Source organism: Schistocerca nitens, chromosome 1, assembly GCF_023898315.1.
Source record: "Schistocerca nitens isolate TAMUIC-IGC-003100 chromosome 1, iqSchNite1.1, whole genome shotgun sequence".
Lineage (NCBI taxonomy): Eukaryota > Metazoa > Arthropoda > Insecta > Orthoptera > Acrididae > Schistocerca > Schistocerca nitens.
Genome location: NC_064614.1, coordinates 1024329847 through 1024346316, shown reverse-complemented (window position 1 = coordinate 1024346316; position 16470 = coordinate 1024329847). Strand labels below are relative to the sequence as shown.

General features: G+C 38.7%; 1 protein-coding gene across 1 annotated transcript in view; it reads left to right on the top strand.

Moving 5' to 3' along the window:
- Positions 1-7808, top strand: part of LOC126196460 (beta-1,3-glucosyltransferase) — a 109480-nt gene extending 101672 nt beyond the window's left edge. The window contains exon 11 of the mRNA XM_049934567.1: positions 6753-7808. Coding sequence (XP_049790524.1) covers positions 6753-6911 — 159 coding nt within the window. The 3' untranslated portion in view covers positions 6912-7808. The remainder of the gene's footprint in view (positions 1-6752) is intronic.
- Positions 7809-16470: the final 8662 nt, after the last annotated feature.

The window sequence follows — 16470 nt, the reverse complement described above, 5'->3', positions numbered from 1 at the left end:
GTGAGAGGTAAAATCAAGAACATCATTGCATTTTGAATGGCAGTATGAAGGCAAGACGAAGGTTGAGTGATGGCACAGTTAGTTCTGCCACAAGCACTAACTGGCTGGTGAGATGGACATGCTATTGCATTTGTGTACTATATGGAGAAATTGTCCGCAGCTCGTGGTCTCGCAGTAGTGTTCTTGCTTCCCAAGCACGGAGTCCCGGGTTTGAATTCTGGCGGGGTCAGGAATTTTCACCTGCCCTGAGATGACTGGGTATTGTTGTGTCATCTTCATCATCATCATCATCATCATCATCCATCCCATTACAGTCGGAGAAAGGCAATGGCAAACCATCTCCATTAGGCCCTTGCTAGTACAGCAATGCGGGTCTCCCACATTGTTCCAATATTAGCGGTAGTATTCTCACTTCCCGAGCATGGGGTCAGGGATTTTCACCTGCCATGATATGACTGGGTGTTCTTGTGTTGTCTTCATCATCATCTTTCATCCCCATTATGGGGGCAATGGCACCACCTCCATTCGGACTTTGCCTAGTACAGGGGTGCAGGTCTCCCGCATTGCTCCCCTACGCTGTGTCAAGAAGCGTGGGACTTTATTTCCATTCCATGGAGAAATTGTTGGCTGTTCAGCCTATTGACACATCAAAAATAATGGATCATGACATTGCCATTTGGGAAGAAGTTAACAAGTATTTCACAATACTGGGGAGCAATATGGCATCTGGACTGCTGCTACTTGTAGCTGACCCATGAGGTGCCCATTGGTTGACTGCATTATTTCAAAAGAGTATGTGATTGTCAGAATATTTTCCAATGATGGGTTGTCCACTTTAAGGGCAGACATGTGTGCTTCTGGTTCAGGAGTCAATTGAGCCACTAAGTGTGAAATTAAAGAGTGGGTGTATGAGGTTTCGCATTTTGGCTTTGCACGACTCAACTCCTGTGAATCAGTCACCCAGGAGTGGACTGACTGACTAGTTCTATGTAGTATTGATGAAATTCAAGTTGTGATGCTGTGGGAAAGTAAGCTCTTATCAGTATGTGTAACATGGTGAGTGAGATATTGATTTTTCTCCATCACTCAGTGAAGGTCAAGATGGCAGTGACTAAGGTACTCCATAAACAAAGAAAACAAAGAGATTATGTCATAATCGTATGTGAAATAAAATGTTTAAATATTGCTATGAAAATTCGTCAGATTATGGAAGCTAAGCCAATGTAGAATGTTTTGAATTCAGCATGATCCATTGGTTAGTCTCTTCAAAAAACTAGTTTTTTTTCAGAATTTTAAAAATGCATAATATTAAACTAAAGAAGTTATACTGTTGGAATTAGGTTCAGTTTATCAAAAGACGTATGGTAGAAGTTTTCATGAAGCCACCTCCTTTGCTGTTACAATCATTAAGTAAAAACCAATTTTTGTCCCAAAAACTATAATATCAAGTTGATTAAATTACCTCAGTGTGTACAATACAAAGTGAAAATGACAATGCTGTGATTTACACAAGTTATAATGGAACTGTACAAACTTTCATTATGATATTGTAATTTAATAAAGGTACATAAAATAGAAAGCAACAGTTCAGAGTCCACCATCCACCCTGAGTTCCATTTGAAAAATTCTGAAAGTTAAAGTTTTAAAGTTATGAGCCCAAGAATTTTATGCAATTTAAATAGGCTATAGATTTACTCAGAGAGAAATAGGGATTGTTGCAGGTCCTCAACTAACAACGATATTTAAAATTTTGCAATCAAACATGGTGCTGGGTGAGCATTGCTGCAGATGCTGGAAGCAGTTCTGGATGAGTGGTTCCTTCATCATCCACACTGAGAATGTGTAAAGACTGAAGTGTTTGCAGTGAATAGTTATTCAATCCTCATCAGTCATATGAAATGTGTTACACTCCACTGCAGAATGTGCTGTAATTTTGTCCGCATTCAAGTCCACTAGCCTTGGATGGCACTAATGACAACTGACATAATTGTTTTTCAGTCAGATGAGATATCAGGTATATCTTGTCTTGTGAAGCCGTCTAAAAGTGAACTTAACTTGGATTTATAATTTAACTGGAAAATCTGTGTTTCGTTTTTAATGTTCTGTTTCATGTGCTGCCTGCTATTTATAGAAAACTGTATGGCATGTTTGTGAGATTATTCTCCACTTTCAAGCCAAGCAGTTAACCTTGTGTATTTGGGAACAAAGAGTAGATATCATCTCTGAACTGTATCAAGTACTGAGTGTGATGAACACGCTTTAATACTTTTCCATATTGATTTTTGTGCATGTCAGTTTTTATCAGAATATACTGCTCAGTCAGATGACAGTAGACATATTCACCATCATAGTTCCTGACTGCTTTTCCATATTCATAGAGAGTTAGGATATTTTATTTCATTTCCTGCAAGCTTAATGTTAGACCTGTGGACTGAGGACTCCATGGTTTTTGCCTGCTCACACAAATTGTTTTCAGACCTTTGTGAAAGGCTGTGGTACCCAAAAATTACACAAGACTGCTAAAAATTACATCATATAGAACTGTTCAAAATGAACAAACCACATATTTTCAAGAATAAGAATAAGAATCTTTATTAGCCGTTCAGTATTTGCTTATACAATGGGCTTCGTCAATAAGTTCAATTACAGTATAAAGATGGTTATATTCTCTTAACAATGTATATATAAATCATGTGAAATTTAGTGTAGTACAATAGCACACTTTTGGAATTTTATATATTATTAATTTTACAATAAAAAGGAAAACATTATACAGATTTATATTAAGCAGGGAGTATTCATGTTGATGACACTATGTCATTATCATATACATGTTGATAACACTATGTCATTATCCTAAGCTATTGATACAAATTTAGGTCCTACTACAGGCAGAGGTACCTTTCTCTATGTTAAAACAGCAAATCTGCCATATTACAATCTTTAAATTCATCAACTGAGTAAAATGCTTTACCTTTGAGCCATTGACCCAATGTTGTCTTAAATTTACTTTTAGATACTGTTTGTACAGTTTTAGGGAGCATATTAAACAGTTTGAGGCCTACATATTTATAACTATTATGTATCTTAGACAGTCTAGAGTATGGCAGATCAATTGTGTGGTTTCGTCTTGTATTGTGGGTGTGGACAGATGACCTAAGGGGATATTGAGCTATGTTTTCTTTTACATGTAGTAAGCAATAATAGATGTACAAACATGGAACTGTCATGATGTTAAGTTTTTTTGAAATGTTCACTGCATGTATCCCTAGGAGATAAACCCACTACACATCGAAGAGCTTTTTTTTTGCCATCTGAAAATTGATATTGAACTGGGAGAATTTCCCCAGAGCAGAATACCATAAGAAAGGGGTGGATATAAGCAAAATATGAATGCAGCAGTAAGTTTTGGCTGACATTACTCCTAAGCTTATAAAGTAGGAACATAGCACGTGCAAGTTTAGAACAGACGTATGTGATGTGTTTATCCCAGCTAAGTTTCTGGTCAATCATCATTCCTAGCAGTTTAACGGACTTATTTTCTTTGTTTGATACCTTCAAATTAAAGAATATTTCCTCAGTATTTGTTTCATTTATGAATAGGGAGTTTGCACTAAACCAATGAACTGATTTTTCAAATATTGTATTATTTTTTTCTCGTACAGATTCAAGAGTCTGTCCTGAATTGATAAAAGTTGTATCGTCTGCATAGAGGACTGTTTTACAGGGTAAATACTGTGGCATATCATTAACATACACTACAAACAGGAAGGGCCCAAGTATGGAGCCCTGTGGCACACCTCTTTTTATTGTTTGTGGGTTTGACAGCTGCCCATTTACACTAACAAATTGTACTCTGTTGCTTAAGTAGGATTCTAATAATTTCAGGGTGTCCTCTTCCATGCCGTAGTGTCTTAATTTCATGATCAAAGTACTATGAGATACAGTGTCAAATGCTTTACTCAGGTCTAGGAGAGTAGCACATGAGATTAATTTATTTTCAAAGCCATCATATATATCACTAACAATATTTTCAACTGCTTTAACTGTGGATAGTTTAGACCTGAATCCATACTGTGAGTTACTTAACAAATTATTCCTCTCAAAATAGTGATTCATTTGTTGGTGAACACAGTCTTCGATTATTTTAGATATTATTGGGATTAATGAGATAGGGCGATAGTTACTTGGATTTGATTTATCTCCTTTCTTAAATATAGGAATAGTTACTGCTATTTTCAAACAGTCGGGGAAAATCCCTTGCTGTAATATATGGTTAATGAGAGTGGTTAGAGGGGGCAGAAGATCACTTGATATCTTCTTTATGACATAGTTTGACAGACCATAGAAGTCCTCTGCTCTGGAACTACTTAGTTTGCCTATTGCTTTGCTAACATCATTTTCAGTTACTGTTGCCCAGCAGAATTTATGGACTACATACTTATTTGAACCTAAAAGAGTTTTAGCATCAAGTATGGCGTTGAGGGGAGACAAATCTTGTTGTAAACTGAAGTTAAAAAAGTGTGAATTTAAGATATCTGGGGCTATGGGTATAGCTAGTTGAGTTGTTGGTCTATTTATTTCACTTTTAATTACTTCCCAGGCAGCTTTACAGCTGTTTCTGGATTTAAGAATATAGTTATCATTCGCCCTACATTTTGCCAAACTTATTTCAGATCTATAAATTTTTCTTATTCTAATGTACATCTCTTTGTACTCGTTGCTGTTATGAGATCTGTCCTTAAGCATAAGAAGCATAATCCTGATGCTGTTGAGGTATGGCGTAAACCAATTATTTAGTCTCTGTGGTTTATGAGCTCGGTTATTATTCTGTCTTTTTACCCACTGCCCCACAATGAAATCACATATAACTGATATGAATAATAATTCAAAAATAACATCCTAGAATGAAAGGTTGACTGGATTTGAGAAGAGACCCAGAATCCTAGAACGCTTGCAAGCAACTAGCATTTCGCTGCAGTCATCTGACCAAGATCTGAGCACTGAATAAGCACTTCATAAATCCTTACAAATTTTTAATGGAAAATTCATTAGGATCATTTTTTCCACACGTAGAAATAGCCTTAAACATTTACTTATCTTTAATGATCACCAACTGTTGTGGAGAACATTCTTTTTCAACATTAAAGTGCACTGAAAATGAATTAAGTAAAACGATGGGATAGAAATGTCTAAATGACCTTAGTATAATGAACATTGAATAAAACTTGCCCAGATACCTTGGGTATTATTTCTAAACTTGCCAAAATTAAATCAAGAAAAGTTTATTTGTAACATTCTTGTTTTATTTTATATCCTAACCATATGACCTAAACAAACCAAGGACTTCTTGTCAGAATCTGCTACAGGCTCCACACTTGCTTAATCTGACACTGATCATTATGCTGATATTTCATGGTGAAGAATTGATTCTGTCTGTATTATGTGTTCCATTCATTTTGAAGCTGCTAGGCTGTTGATAATCTTTTTTTCTCATACAACTGTTTGATATAGTTTGCCACAATGATGAAATTTTTTGTGAACATACAACATGAGCCAAAACATTATGACCACTGCCTGCCATGTGGCTGTATGCTGCCTGGTGGTGCTGAGGACACATGATGTGGTAAGAAAAGTATATAAGCAGAGCAGAGATGAATGGGGAATCACTCTACTCATGACAAGTGGTGCAAATGTGCAAAACCGCTGACATAGGCGACTTTGACAAAAGCCAGATTGTTGTGGCCCAGTGCCTGGGAGTATGCACCTCGGAAGCAGTGAAGCTGGTAGGCTGTTTGTATGCTACTTTTGTAAGCAACTGTGGAAAGTGGTTGAAGAATGCTGAAACCTCGAGCAGGCACAAGATGTGGGACACCCATACCTAATCACAGAACATGATGACAGAGTACAGATCTTGCACAAGCTCAAGTGCTTCGGAGCACCCCGTTCACTGCACAGTGTTGAACATAGTGTTCCACAGTGTAGGACCTGTATGTGTTCCCATGCTGACCCAACAACATCATCAATTATGATTAAAGTCAGCATGGGATCTGGGAACTGGACTGCAGATCAATGGAATTGTGTTGCTTTGTGTGATGAATCTCATTTATTGTTAAACCAGGTTGATGGTCATATCCAGAAATGCTATCAACCAGGCGAATGGATGCTTGAAACATGCAGCGTACTGTGGACACAGGCTGGTGGGACCTGTATTATGTCATGGGGGACATTCACCTGGGCTTCCATGGGACCTGTGGTAGTAATTGAAAGCACCGTGACAGCTGTGACTATGTGGACATTATTAAGGACCACCTGTAACCCATTATTATTGATGTCTTCCTCAACAGCAATGTCATTTTCCAGCAGGATAACTGTCCATGTCAAAAGGCGAGAATCATCCTGCAGTGATTTATGGGGTACGATAATGAACTCATATTGACGTCTTGGTTATTAAATTCAGTTTATTTGAACCCGATGAAACCCAAATGGAATGCTGTCAGGTGCCTGCTCTGCATCCACAAACCAACTGCCTGTAAATTATGGGAAGTGTGTGACCTGTGCATAGCATCTGGTACCATGAACCTCTGGAAACATATGAAGTGCTTGTCAAATCCATGGCATGCAGAACCACTCCTGAATTGTGTTCCAGTAGTGAATCAACATATTTTTAAGGAGGTCATAATGTTTAGGCTCACCAGTGTATATAATAAGGAAAAGACAACCAGCTTTTGAAGTACATTGTTATTTTTCAGGCTCGAGCAGAAGATTACACGACTGATTATATAGAGTCTCATCAGCCCATTTCCTTCCACAAACATTGGCTTATAGACCCTGTACATATATATCGTGAGTGGTTTGCAGCTGCAGATGTGATAGATCCAGCTAGTCAAAAATTACACACTGAACTGTGATTTTGTGATTATGGTGTCCTATTAATATTTATAGCAAATGTACAGTTACTAATGAAATAAGTCAAAGGTATAAAACATGTACCACTGTGGAATATGTACCTCTAGGATATTCCACCATTGAAAGACAATGTAAGCTATGAAATTTGTTAGCTGTTTTGTTTTTTCTGTGAACTGACATGCTTTGGATTTGCCTTTAAAAATGTGTCCTGTGTGTCCACAATATATAATTCTTGTATCATTCTTTACACCCAGAAATTGTATATCTTAATTCTCTGCCCTGCATTACTTTACAATGATCAGCAATAGTAGCATTGATGCTTTTGTCAATAAATTTTGCTAGATTCAAGGACATGAATCAAAAATTAAACCAACTTGTAATATTTTAATAATTAGTGTATGTAAATGTGAATTTTGTAAACAATGCATTTGTAGTTTTTAAAATAACTGTTTACTACTATATTTCATTATCACTGTACATGATATAGCTATTTTCATGCATGAACAAACATATATTGTTAAGCTCTTTGGGCACAGATTTCTTCAGAGATTGGAGTGACATTAGATGTATGTTAGAATGTCTTATACATTGATGGTAGAGTATTTTATCAGACTTGTTTTGGATGTTTGCGCATCATTGGTGGTATCTGTATTACAGAATACAAATATTTCTTATAATGTATTATTTGTAACATAGCTTTACGAGTATGTGGTTTACTATATTCTGTAATGCAACTTGCCTCATATTTTCCCTTTTGTATAAAATTTCCTTGGCATTAAGCTCAGAAAGTTATTTCATACAGCCTAGACCATATGGTATATCTTATGTGTGCAATCCCACTTGGAAGATGAAAGTTAATTACTGAAAGTCAGTAATAAAGTTCAGACCTAAAATCTACAGTTATAATGACTTGATTCTTCGAACTTTTGTCATCATCCATAACATGGTAGAGCACTGTTGACATTGTGCAGCTTACTGTCACACACTACTTTCAAGCAATATACATATAATTCATAAATAACATTATTCTCAGGTGAAATAACTAGTACTCTAGAGTGGCTTATTAATTCAACTTTCTGCAAAATATGTTATTATAAGTACAGCTTTTCTCAACATGAAAGATGTTTTAGAAATTGCAATACTGTACTAAGCATGGTCCTATTTACAAATGAGTTGTTATCACACTCCTCCAGCCTTTGCATTGACATACCCAGCTAGTTACGGGGGACCTACAGGGGGTATACAAAAATATGGAAACGCCCCAGGAAATTCATGCTTGAACACAATGCAGATGCTAGCCGAGCCTGCAGGTTTTACTGTTGTACTTGATCACAAATGGTACCTGTGCAATATCCTCAACATGTGACAAGTCTCAGTCATGGCCAGAACAGTGTTGTGTGTAGTTGTGAGTTGTGTCAGAGCTCAGTGCATTTGAATGTGAGAAAATTGTTGATGCTGTTGTGGTAGGTGCATCCATAAACAAAGTAGCCAAAGTGATGAGTGTTTCAAGACACACCTTATCGAATATTTGTAGCACATACAGGGGAAGCAGGAAAACATCTTCGCTAAGTCATGACATGGATGAAAGTGTATATTGCGTGATTGTGACATATGGTCCCCAGTGGCCGAGCGGTTCTAGGCGCTTCAGTCTGGAACTGCGCAACCGCTATGGTCGCAGGTTCAAATCCTGCCTCGGGCATGGATGTGTGTGATGTCCTTAGGTTAGTAAGGTTTAAGTAGTTTCTAAGTTCTAGGGGACTGATGACCTCAGCTGTTGAGTCCCATAGTGCTCAGAGCCATTTGAACCAAGGAACTGCAGGGTGAGCTGGAATTCCAAAACTACTCATCAGTGATGCAAATGCCCGTAACAGGAAAATTTGGTGCAAAAGTCATAAAATATGGGCTACAGAGCCATGGAAGAATGCCATTTGGACAGATAAGTCTTGTTTTACAATCTTTCAGATTTGTGACTGAGTTTATATTCCAAGAGTGAAGTGTGGAATGGTTCAATGATGATTTGGACAGCTATATTGGGGGATTCCATGGACCCCATCCCATGGCTACTCTGTGAGGCCGCATTACTGCCAAGGATTATGTGACCATTTTTGATCATCAAGTCCATCCTAATGTTTGTTCCCCAATGGTACTGCTGTGTTCCAAGACAACCGGGTCTCTTTTTACACAGTTCACTTCATCCAGGACTGGTTTTGCAAGCACAAGTATTAATAGCTGCATGTCCTGTGACCATCACATTTCAACACTACTGAGCCATTGTGATCTACTTTGAAGAGGAGCGCGTGGTCGCTACCCACCTCTGTCACAGTCATCTCAATGTGCCATTGTTTAACAGGAAGAAAGATATAAAATTCCCTTGAAAACCAAATAAGACCTCTGTTTATCTATTCCAAGATACTTGGAAGTTGTTTTGAATGCCAATGGTTTTCCTACACTGTATTAGGAATGTATTGTGTTTTTATGAAGATGGTATTGTCCAAAGAACAGATACCATTGGCGATCTTGCAGCTCTTGAAGAATGAAATTACAATGAAATCCATACCATTAGCTGCTTACAGGCATTGATAAATATCAACGGGGGCAGTTGAAAATGTGTGCCCCGACCGTGGTCTCGAACCCAGGATCTCCTGCTTACATGGCAGATGCTCTATCTGATCAATCCCGTCTCCAGCCATCCTGATTTAGGTTTTCCGTGATTTCCCTAAATCGCTTCAGGCAAATGCCGGGATGGTTCCTTTGAAAGGGCACGGCCGATTTCCTTCCCAATCCTTCCCTAACCCGAGCATGAGCTCCGTCTCTAATGACCTCGTTGTCGACGGGACGATAAACACTAACCACCACCACCACCTCTATCTGACTGAGCCATTGAGGACACAGAGGATATTGCAACTGCAGGGACTTATATCTGGCACCACATATCTGAGTCCCACATTGCCAACTGACTATCCACACACCATATTTGTAGTGCCCCTGCCAACTACACTCATTACTCGCAGCAGCCAATCTACCAATTCCTGTTAGAGTTTGAGCAATGTGAGTGCATCCACACTGAAGAAGATCATTGGCTGGTAAGTCGATCTCTAAATGAAGATGGTATCAGTTCTTTCGGCCAATGATCTTCTTCAGTGCAGATGCACTCACATTGCTCAAACTCACAGCAATTGGTAGATTGGCTGCTGCGAGTAATGAGTATAGTGAGCAGGGGCACTACAAATATGGTGTGTGGATAGTAAACTGAAATGTGGGTCTCACAGGGAGTGTACCAGAGAAGTCCTTGCACTTGCATTGTCCTCTGTGTCCTCAATGGCTCAGTCAGATAGAGCATCTGCAATGTAAGCAGGAGATCCTGGGTTCGAGTCCTGGTTGGGGCACACATTTTCAACTGTCCCTGTTGATATTTATCAATGCCTGTAAGCAGCTAATGGTGTGGATTTCATTGTAATTTCATGTTGTGTTTTTGGTGTTTTCATATTTTTGTCCACCCTTGTACTGTTCAACATGGGCTTTGAACCATGGTGGAACTTTTGATGGGGGATGAACCTTCATTGCACCAAAAACATTTTCTATGGCTTGGCTTGAAACTTATTCAATAGAGATATAGTAAAAAATCCTTTGGCTACTACTTGACCTTTTCCTATAGTTTAGCTAAACTACCATACAGTTTCTGGAGCTAAATGTTACAATGCAGTAATTAATACACTGGATTTAAAACTGAGAAAAGTTGTTTCAGCTATCTATCCAATTATCTTGAGTTTTGTGTCCTAAAATCACTTCAAGCAAATTTTAAGATGGTTCCTTGAAGTATACAATAGCTGTTTTTGTTTGGCACCCCGGTCCATTCAGAGCTAGTGCTACAGCTCTTTTATAAATGGAGGAGCAGCACCTTGGCACCTTAAACAGTACTATGACATATGAGTTGTCCACAAAGAAGTGGGTTGGTGGGGAGTGGTGGGGTGCACTTACTACCCCCACCCAGAAGCTGCAGAACAGACTTTTAATTCTTTACAGGATCTTGATACACTTCTAGAAGTGATTATCTGTGATTCTGCTAAACATGGAAAATTATGTTGTTTCCTTTGGTGCTGCTGTGTTTTTGAGCTAACTTAAACTCAAGGCATGTAAGAACCTTTGTAGAACAATATTGAAAGAGAGCCCTCAATGTTTTTTCTGTTGATGTATCGTATCCACTATTGTTGGGGACAGACTTTCTACATGGAGATTATTAAGTCTCACATGGCAAATCATTGGAGCGGCCCCTGAGGAATGTTATCATGCTATACAGTAGATATGCTTGTTTTAATCACAAAGAAACCTTTTTTTGCAAAACGACTCTTGTTTGAAAGGTAAAGCTTGTTTTCTGAAACATTAATACACACATTAGCTCATAGCCCTACGTGTTGCTTTTCTGTGAAAGCTGTAATTTTTGTGATTTATCAGAAAAATACATCATTTAAAACATCTTATAACTTGTGACTCTTCAAGCTTCCCTGATGGATATGTTGTAAATGTTGTGCAAATTCCTCAATATTTCCTTGGAGCAACTGTCTGACATCTTCATGTGACCTTGCTAGCAAGGGTGAACCACCTGAAGATGTCGGACAGTTGCTCCAAGGAAATATTGTGGAATTTGCACAACCTGATCCAACAGCGAACCTGTAAAGACTATTTACATGTTATAACTTCTTTATTGCATTTTTCTGAATACCTTTAACTTTTCTGAGAGTGTAATCAGTTATTTTTTATGCTTCCTGAAACCATTTGTAGTGGCTGGTGAGACCCAGGATTGACCCTGGGTAGGTGCCACCATGGCCTCTGACTTTACAACAAAAAGTACTTCACATCTTTGTTAATCCTTTCTTGAAGACCTTTAAGTGGTCTTGGAACTGTAATTTCAACAAAACGAGCTTGGTTTTATTACACAGTATGTAAGTTGACTGTAACAGCAGTATTATCTAAGAAGATTCTCAGTGAGGTGATTGATGGGATTAGCTGCATTTGTTGGAGCTGAATGCCAGTGACCGGTATCAATGCCTTCCTGAATGCTACCAATGTTAGACAGCAGACATCACCTTGTTTAATAGGCCTAACATATTAATTAATAAGATGATTCCAAAATCAATGACACACAACATTTCAGTGATATTTATCTCGACATACCACTTCTGTTCCCTTAGTTGTAGATGGAATCAACAGTGTTATATACTAGTTGACATTAGTATTAGTCGGAAATAATTTGATATTAATCGACATCATTTAGTCTCTATTGATTCACGTAGTCTCATCAAACAAGCTTGAGATTATTCTTAAAGTGCACATATTACATGAGCACAGCATAAAAACACTTTAGAAAAGCATGTGGGATATAGGGCATTCACTATATTTTGTAGTATGATATAGTGATGTACAGTATGGGGCAGCTGATTACCCTGACAATCATTCTATGCCTCACTGTCAACCTGATAATACTGCATCAGTGCAGGCGGTAGTGGAAGTAGTCAGGGCAGAAAAGAGTCCCTTTTTCCCCCACCTTCTTTTGTTGAGTGGTACAATGAGAAGCTTAAATACAAGAGAAAGTGAATGACACTCAAAGGACCAAAAGCTGTACCCCATAATCAAGTGTGATGTTTGAGCCTTTTTCATTAATTTCTAACAGAGAAGATCATATTATCTGCATCATAAACTGAAACTTCTATTACATAAAATCGCCTTTCCTACATTCATAGTTTAAAAAATATCTAACAAAACCTATACTTTGCTGCCCCTTGGAGCCATTTGAGCCTTGGAGATAGCCATTGAATCTCTGGGATATAGTAAGTTTTCTGTGTCTCCTAAATAAATTTAATTCTTGTTGCATTAGACATATCCAGAATCACCAACTTTCTGACCTTTGGTACAACTGAGATGCTTCCCCATTTCAAGTAGACTTATTATGGACAGAATATTAAATTATAGCTGAAAGAAAGAAAGAAAGAAAGTTCGGGGAAACATATAAATAATTTATTATAATGTATGAAAAAGGTAGCATATTCTATATCCCTTCCTTTATAATCACACTAGCGAGTATCAGGTGTTGCCCAGCTATGTTTTTATTCCAGTTCTATTAGTCCAACTCCTCCTTCCCCCTCTCACTGTCTTCCTCCTTCAGCCTCCTCTCTGTCCATCTCCTTCTCTCCCCTCTCTCTGTCTGCCACGCCCCCACCCCCCCTTCCTCGCCTGCTATCTCAGTTTATCTTTTCCAGGCCTTCTCTCTGCCCCTCTCCTCTCTCTCTCTCTCTCTTACACACACACACACACACACACTATCTCTCTCTCACCCTCCACCCCCTTCCCTTTCCATCTGGTACTTCCAACGCTCTCTGTCTATCTGCTCCTCTCCACTCTCTCATTCCATCTCCTCCCCTCCCTCCGTACATCTCATCCTCTTCCTTCCTCTGTCCATCTCCTCCTCGTCCCTTTCTCTGCACATTTTCCCCTCCCTTTCTCTGTCCATCTCCTCGCCTTTCCTTCCTCTGCCCATTTCACCCTCCCTCTCTGTCCATCTGCTCCTCCCTCATATCTATTACTATATCCTCCTTCCCCCTGTCTGTATGCCCATTTCTTCCTTCCCCTTTTATCTCTATGTTATCACTTCAAACTCAATAGGAAGTAGCTGGTCCTCACAATATTTCTTTCCAGATCGTAAGTAATATGTGTAACAAGTTTTGTTGAACCTGATTCAGAGTGTTGGGAGGATTCTTTACCCACAGCTTTGCCCACATACACACATCACACATATTTAGAATAGTCCACACATATTTGTATGCATATTTCACCTGTGTCTCTAATAAAATTCACCCTGATATTTCGTTTTCATGTAGTTCATTGTTTATGATGTCATGTCTCTTAAGTAATGTGTCACACAATGATATAATCTTGTAGGTACATTCAGTGGCCAATATGAATACTGTATGTGAAACGTTTTGTGAACAGAGTTAGTTTTGAAGAGGTAAAAAATTTAAATGTCATGCATGGTGTGTTAGTTTTTCTTGTATCTTAGTGATTGAGATGAAGCCATATGTCCTGAACTTTTGAACAATGATATAATTTTGTTGGTACATGAGTCAGTGAATACTGTCTGCAAAAATGTCATGAATAAATTAGTAGTAGATAAGGCCGGTATTACACTATCAAATTTCTTTGTCCAATATCTTTGTCAAAGATATTTGATAGTGTAATAGGGATCTTTGACAAATGTCATCCAATATTTGATCAAATCTAGGCCGAGGCCGTATATTTGATCAAAGAAATCGCTTGTCTTCTGTTCACTGCAATGCGATATGTTACCACGCGGAGCGCTAGCATCGCTGCAGCGTTCTGTTGTCTGTAGTGTTTTTATAACCATTGCCGGTAAATACAATTGGTGTGTGCCGACAACTACAGAATTAATAGAGATGTCTGAAGCTGATGAGGCGCTTACAACGTGAGGCACCCTGAATACAAAAATAGATTAAGAAGATTGGAGACCTAACCTAACCTAACATAACCATCTCCTGTAGCAAGGAATCGGAGTGTTATAGTGAGCCTGTCTTCTGAAGATGTAGCAGTTCTTAAGTGAAAATTGTGCTTTGTGATATGAGGATACACTTCATTGAGCACATACAGAAATGTATGCTCATCCATTCTTAAGTAATTGATGTACGACTTGACGTCTTCCACTGTAAGCTCACGTAACAAGTTTTGTTGAATGCTTTTATCGTGTCGTCGTAAAACCCACGGCTTCACCCAGGTTAGGTTAGTTTTTCGTTCGGAAATACAGAAGCGTCCGATCTTACCCGTCGGCTTTGACCCATGACGTCACAAATACCGCGGAAACGACTATAAACAATTCCAATATGGCGGATATAAAAACATCGCATACGTATTGTAAACACTGAAATACACAAGTTTCACAAAAAGCCTAATGACTGTAACGGGACAAGCGTGGGAAATTAGGGGTTTTTGGGTGGGGAGAAACTAAATATACAGAAATGTAGCCACCGACCGCCATTCAAAACCACGCAAAACAACGAAATAAATCAACATCACAAAACTGACCAAATACCAAAAAACACATTGCTATCCATAATCGGACACTTCCCTTAACCTATATAGCTCAACAGAACCTACCGATCACATCCCCCAATAGAAAACTAAGAAACGAAAGCTTCCCTTACACCTACATACATCGGCAGTTATGCAGTTTAGCAGGTACGGAAAAAATTTTTCATTTTTTTGCAAAATTTGATCATCATGTGTCGTTATGCGGTGGGGGGAGTCTGCAGTGCCCCCCCATCCCCCCACAGGCTTCATTAGTGTCAAATCAATATTTTCGAATCATAGGCGGCCGCTGCCGCGGCCGCATTCCAAAAAAAAAACTCCCAACCTAACCTCAAGTGGGCTACGCTACAGATCAATATGTTCATGAAATTGCTTCATATTACGTATACATGTTCATTAGTGTCAAATCAATATTTTCGAATCATAGGCGGCCGCTGCCGCGGCCGCATTCCAAAAAAAAAACTCCCAACCTAACCTCAAGTGGGCTACGCTACAGATCAATATGTTCATCAAATTGCTTCATATTACGTATACATGTTCATTAGTGTCAAATCAATATTTTCGAATCATAGGCGGCCGCTGCCGCGGCCGCATTCCAAAAAAAAACTCCCAACCTAACCTCGTATTCAGGGCTACGCTACAGATCAATGTGTAGGTCCCTTACGTCACGGGTCAAAGCCGACGCGTGAGATCGGATGTTTCCAACCTATACCCAATACACAAAACATACATAAATAACCAAAAAAAAAAACGGAACTTACCTCAAAAAAGTTCCAGCTCCACAAACTAGATTGGCCACCACAATCACACACACACACGCACACACACACACATACAAAAACACACACACACACACACCAACGAAAAAATACTGAACTAAAATAAAAACCCAACCCACCCAAACGTCAACCCAACCATGAACACACCACCAAAGAGCACCACAAATAAAAACAAGACATCTACAAACACGCCACAATCGCAAACCAAACTCCGCGCCGTAATGACGTCACACACCACAACACGCTTACGTCACGGGTCAAAGCCGACGAGTAAGATCGGACGTTTCTGTTGACCCTTTCGTTCCATAGATCCGTGCTGAGGAGATCCTCGTGGATGTGGAACATGTCGATTTTTTTTAAGCTGAAATAAAAATACTAATAGTATGAATAAATACAATACATCATTTGTTTCTATTAAAAATTTCGCCAATGGAGTAGAAGGAGTTGGCCAGTAGTAAGTCTTTCAGGCTCCTTATAAACTGATCTTTATTTCTAACTAAATTTTTTATGTTTCCTGGCAAATTATTGAAGATGAGTGTTCCTGAGTAGTGGACCCCTTTTTGAACTAAAGTACGTGCTTTTAAGTCCTTGTGCAGATCATTTTTGTTCCTGGTATTGTATGTATGAACTGAGTTGTTTGTTGGAAAAAGAGATGTATTATTTACGACAAATTTTATTAAGAAGTAAATAT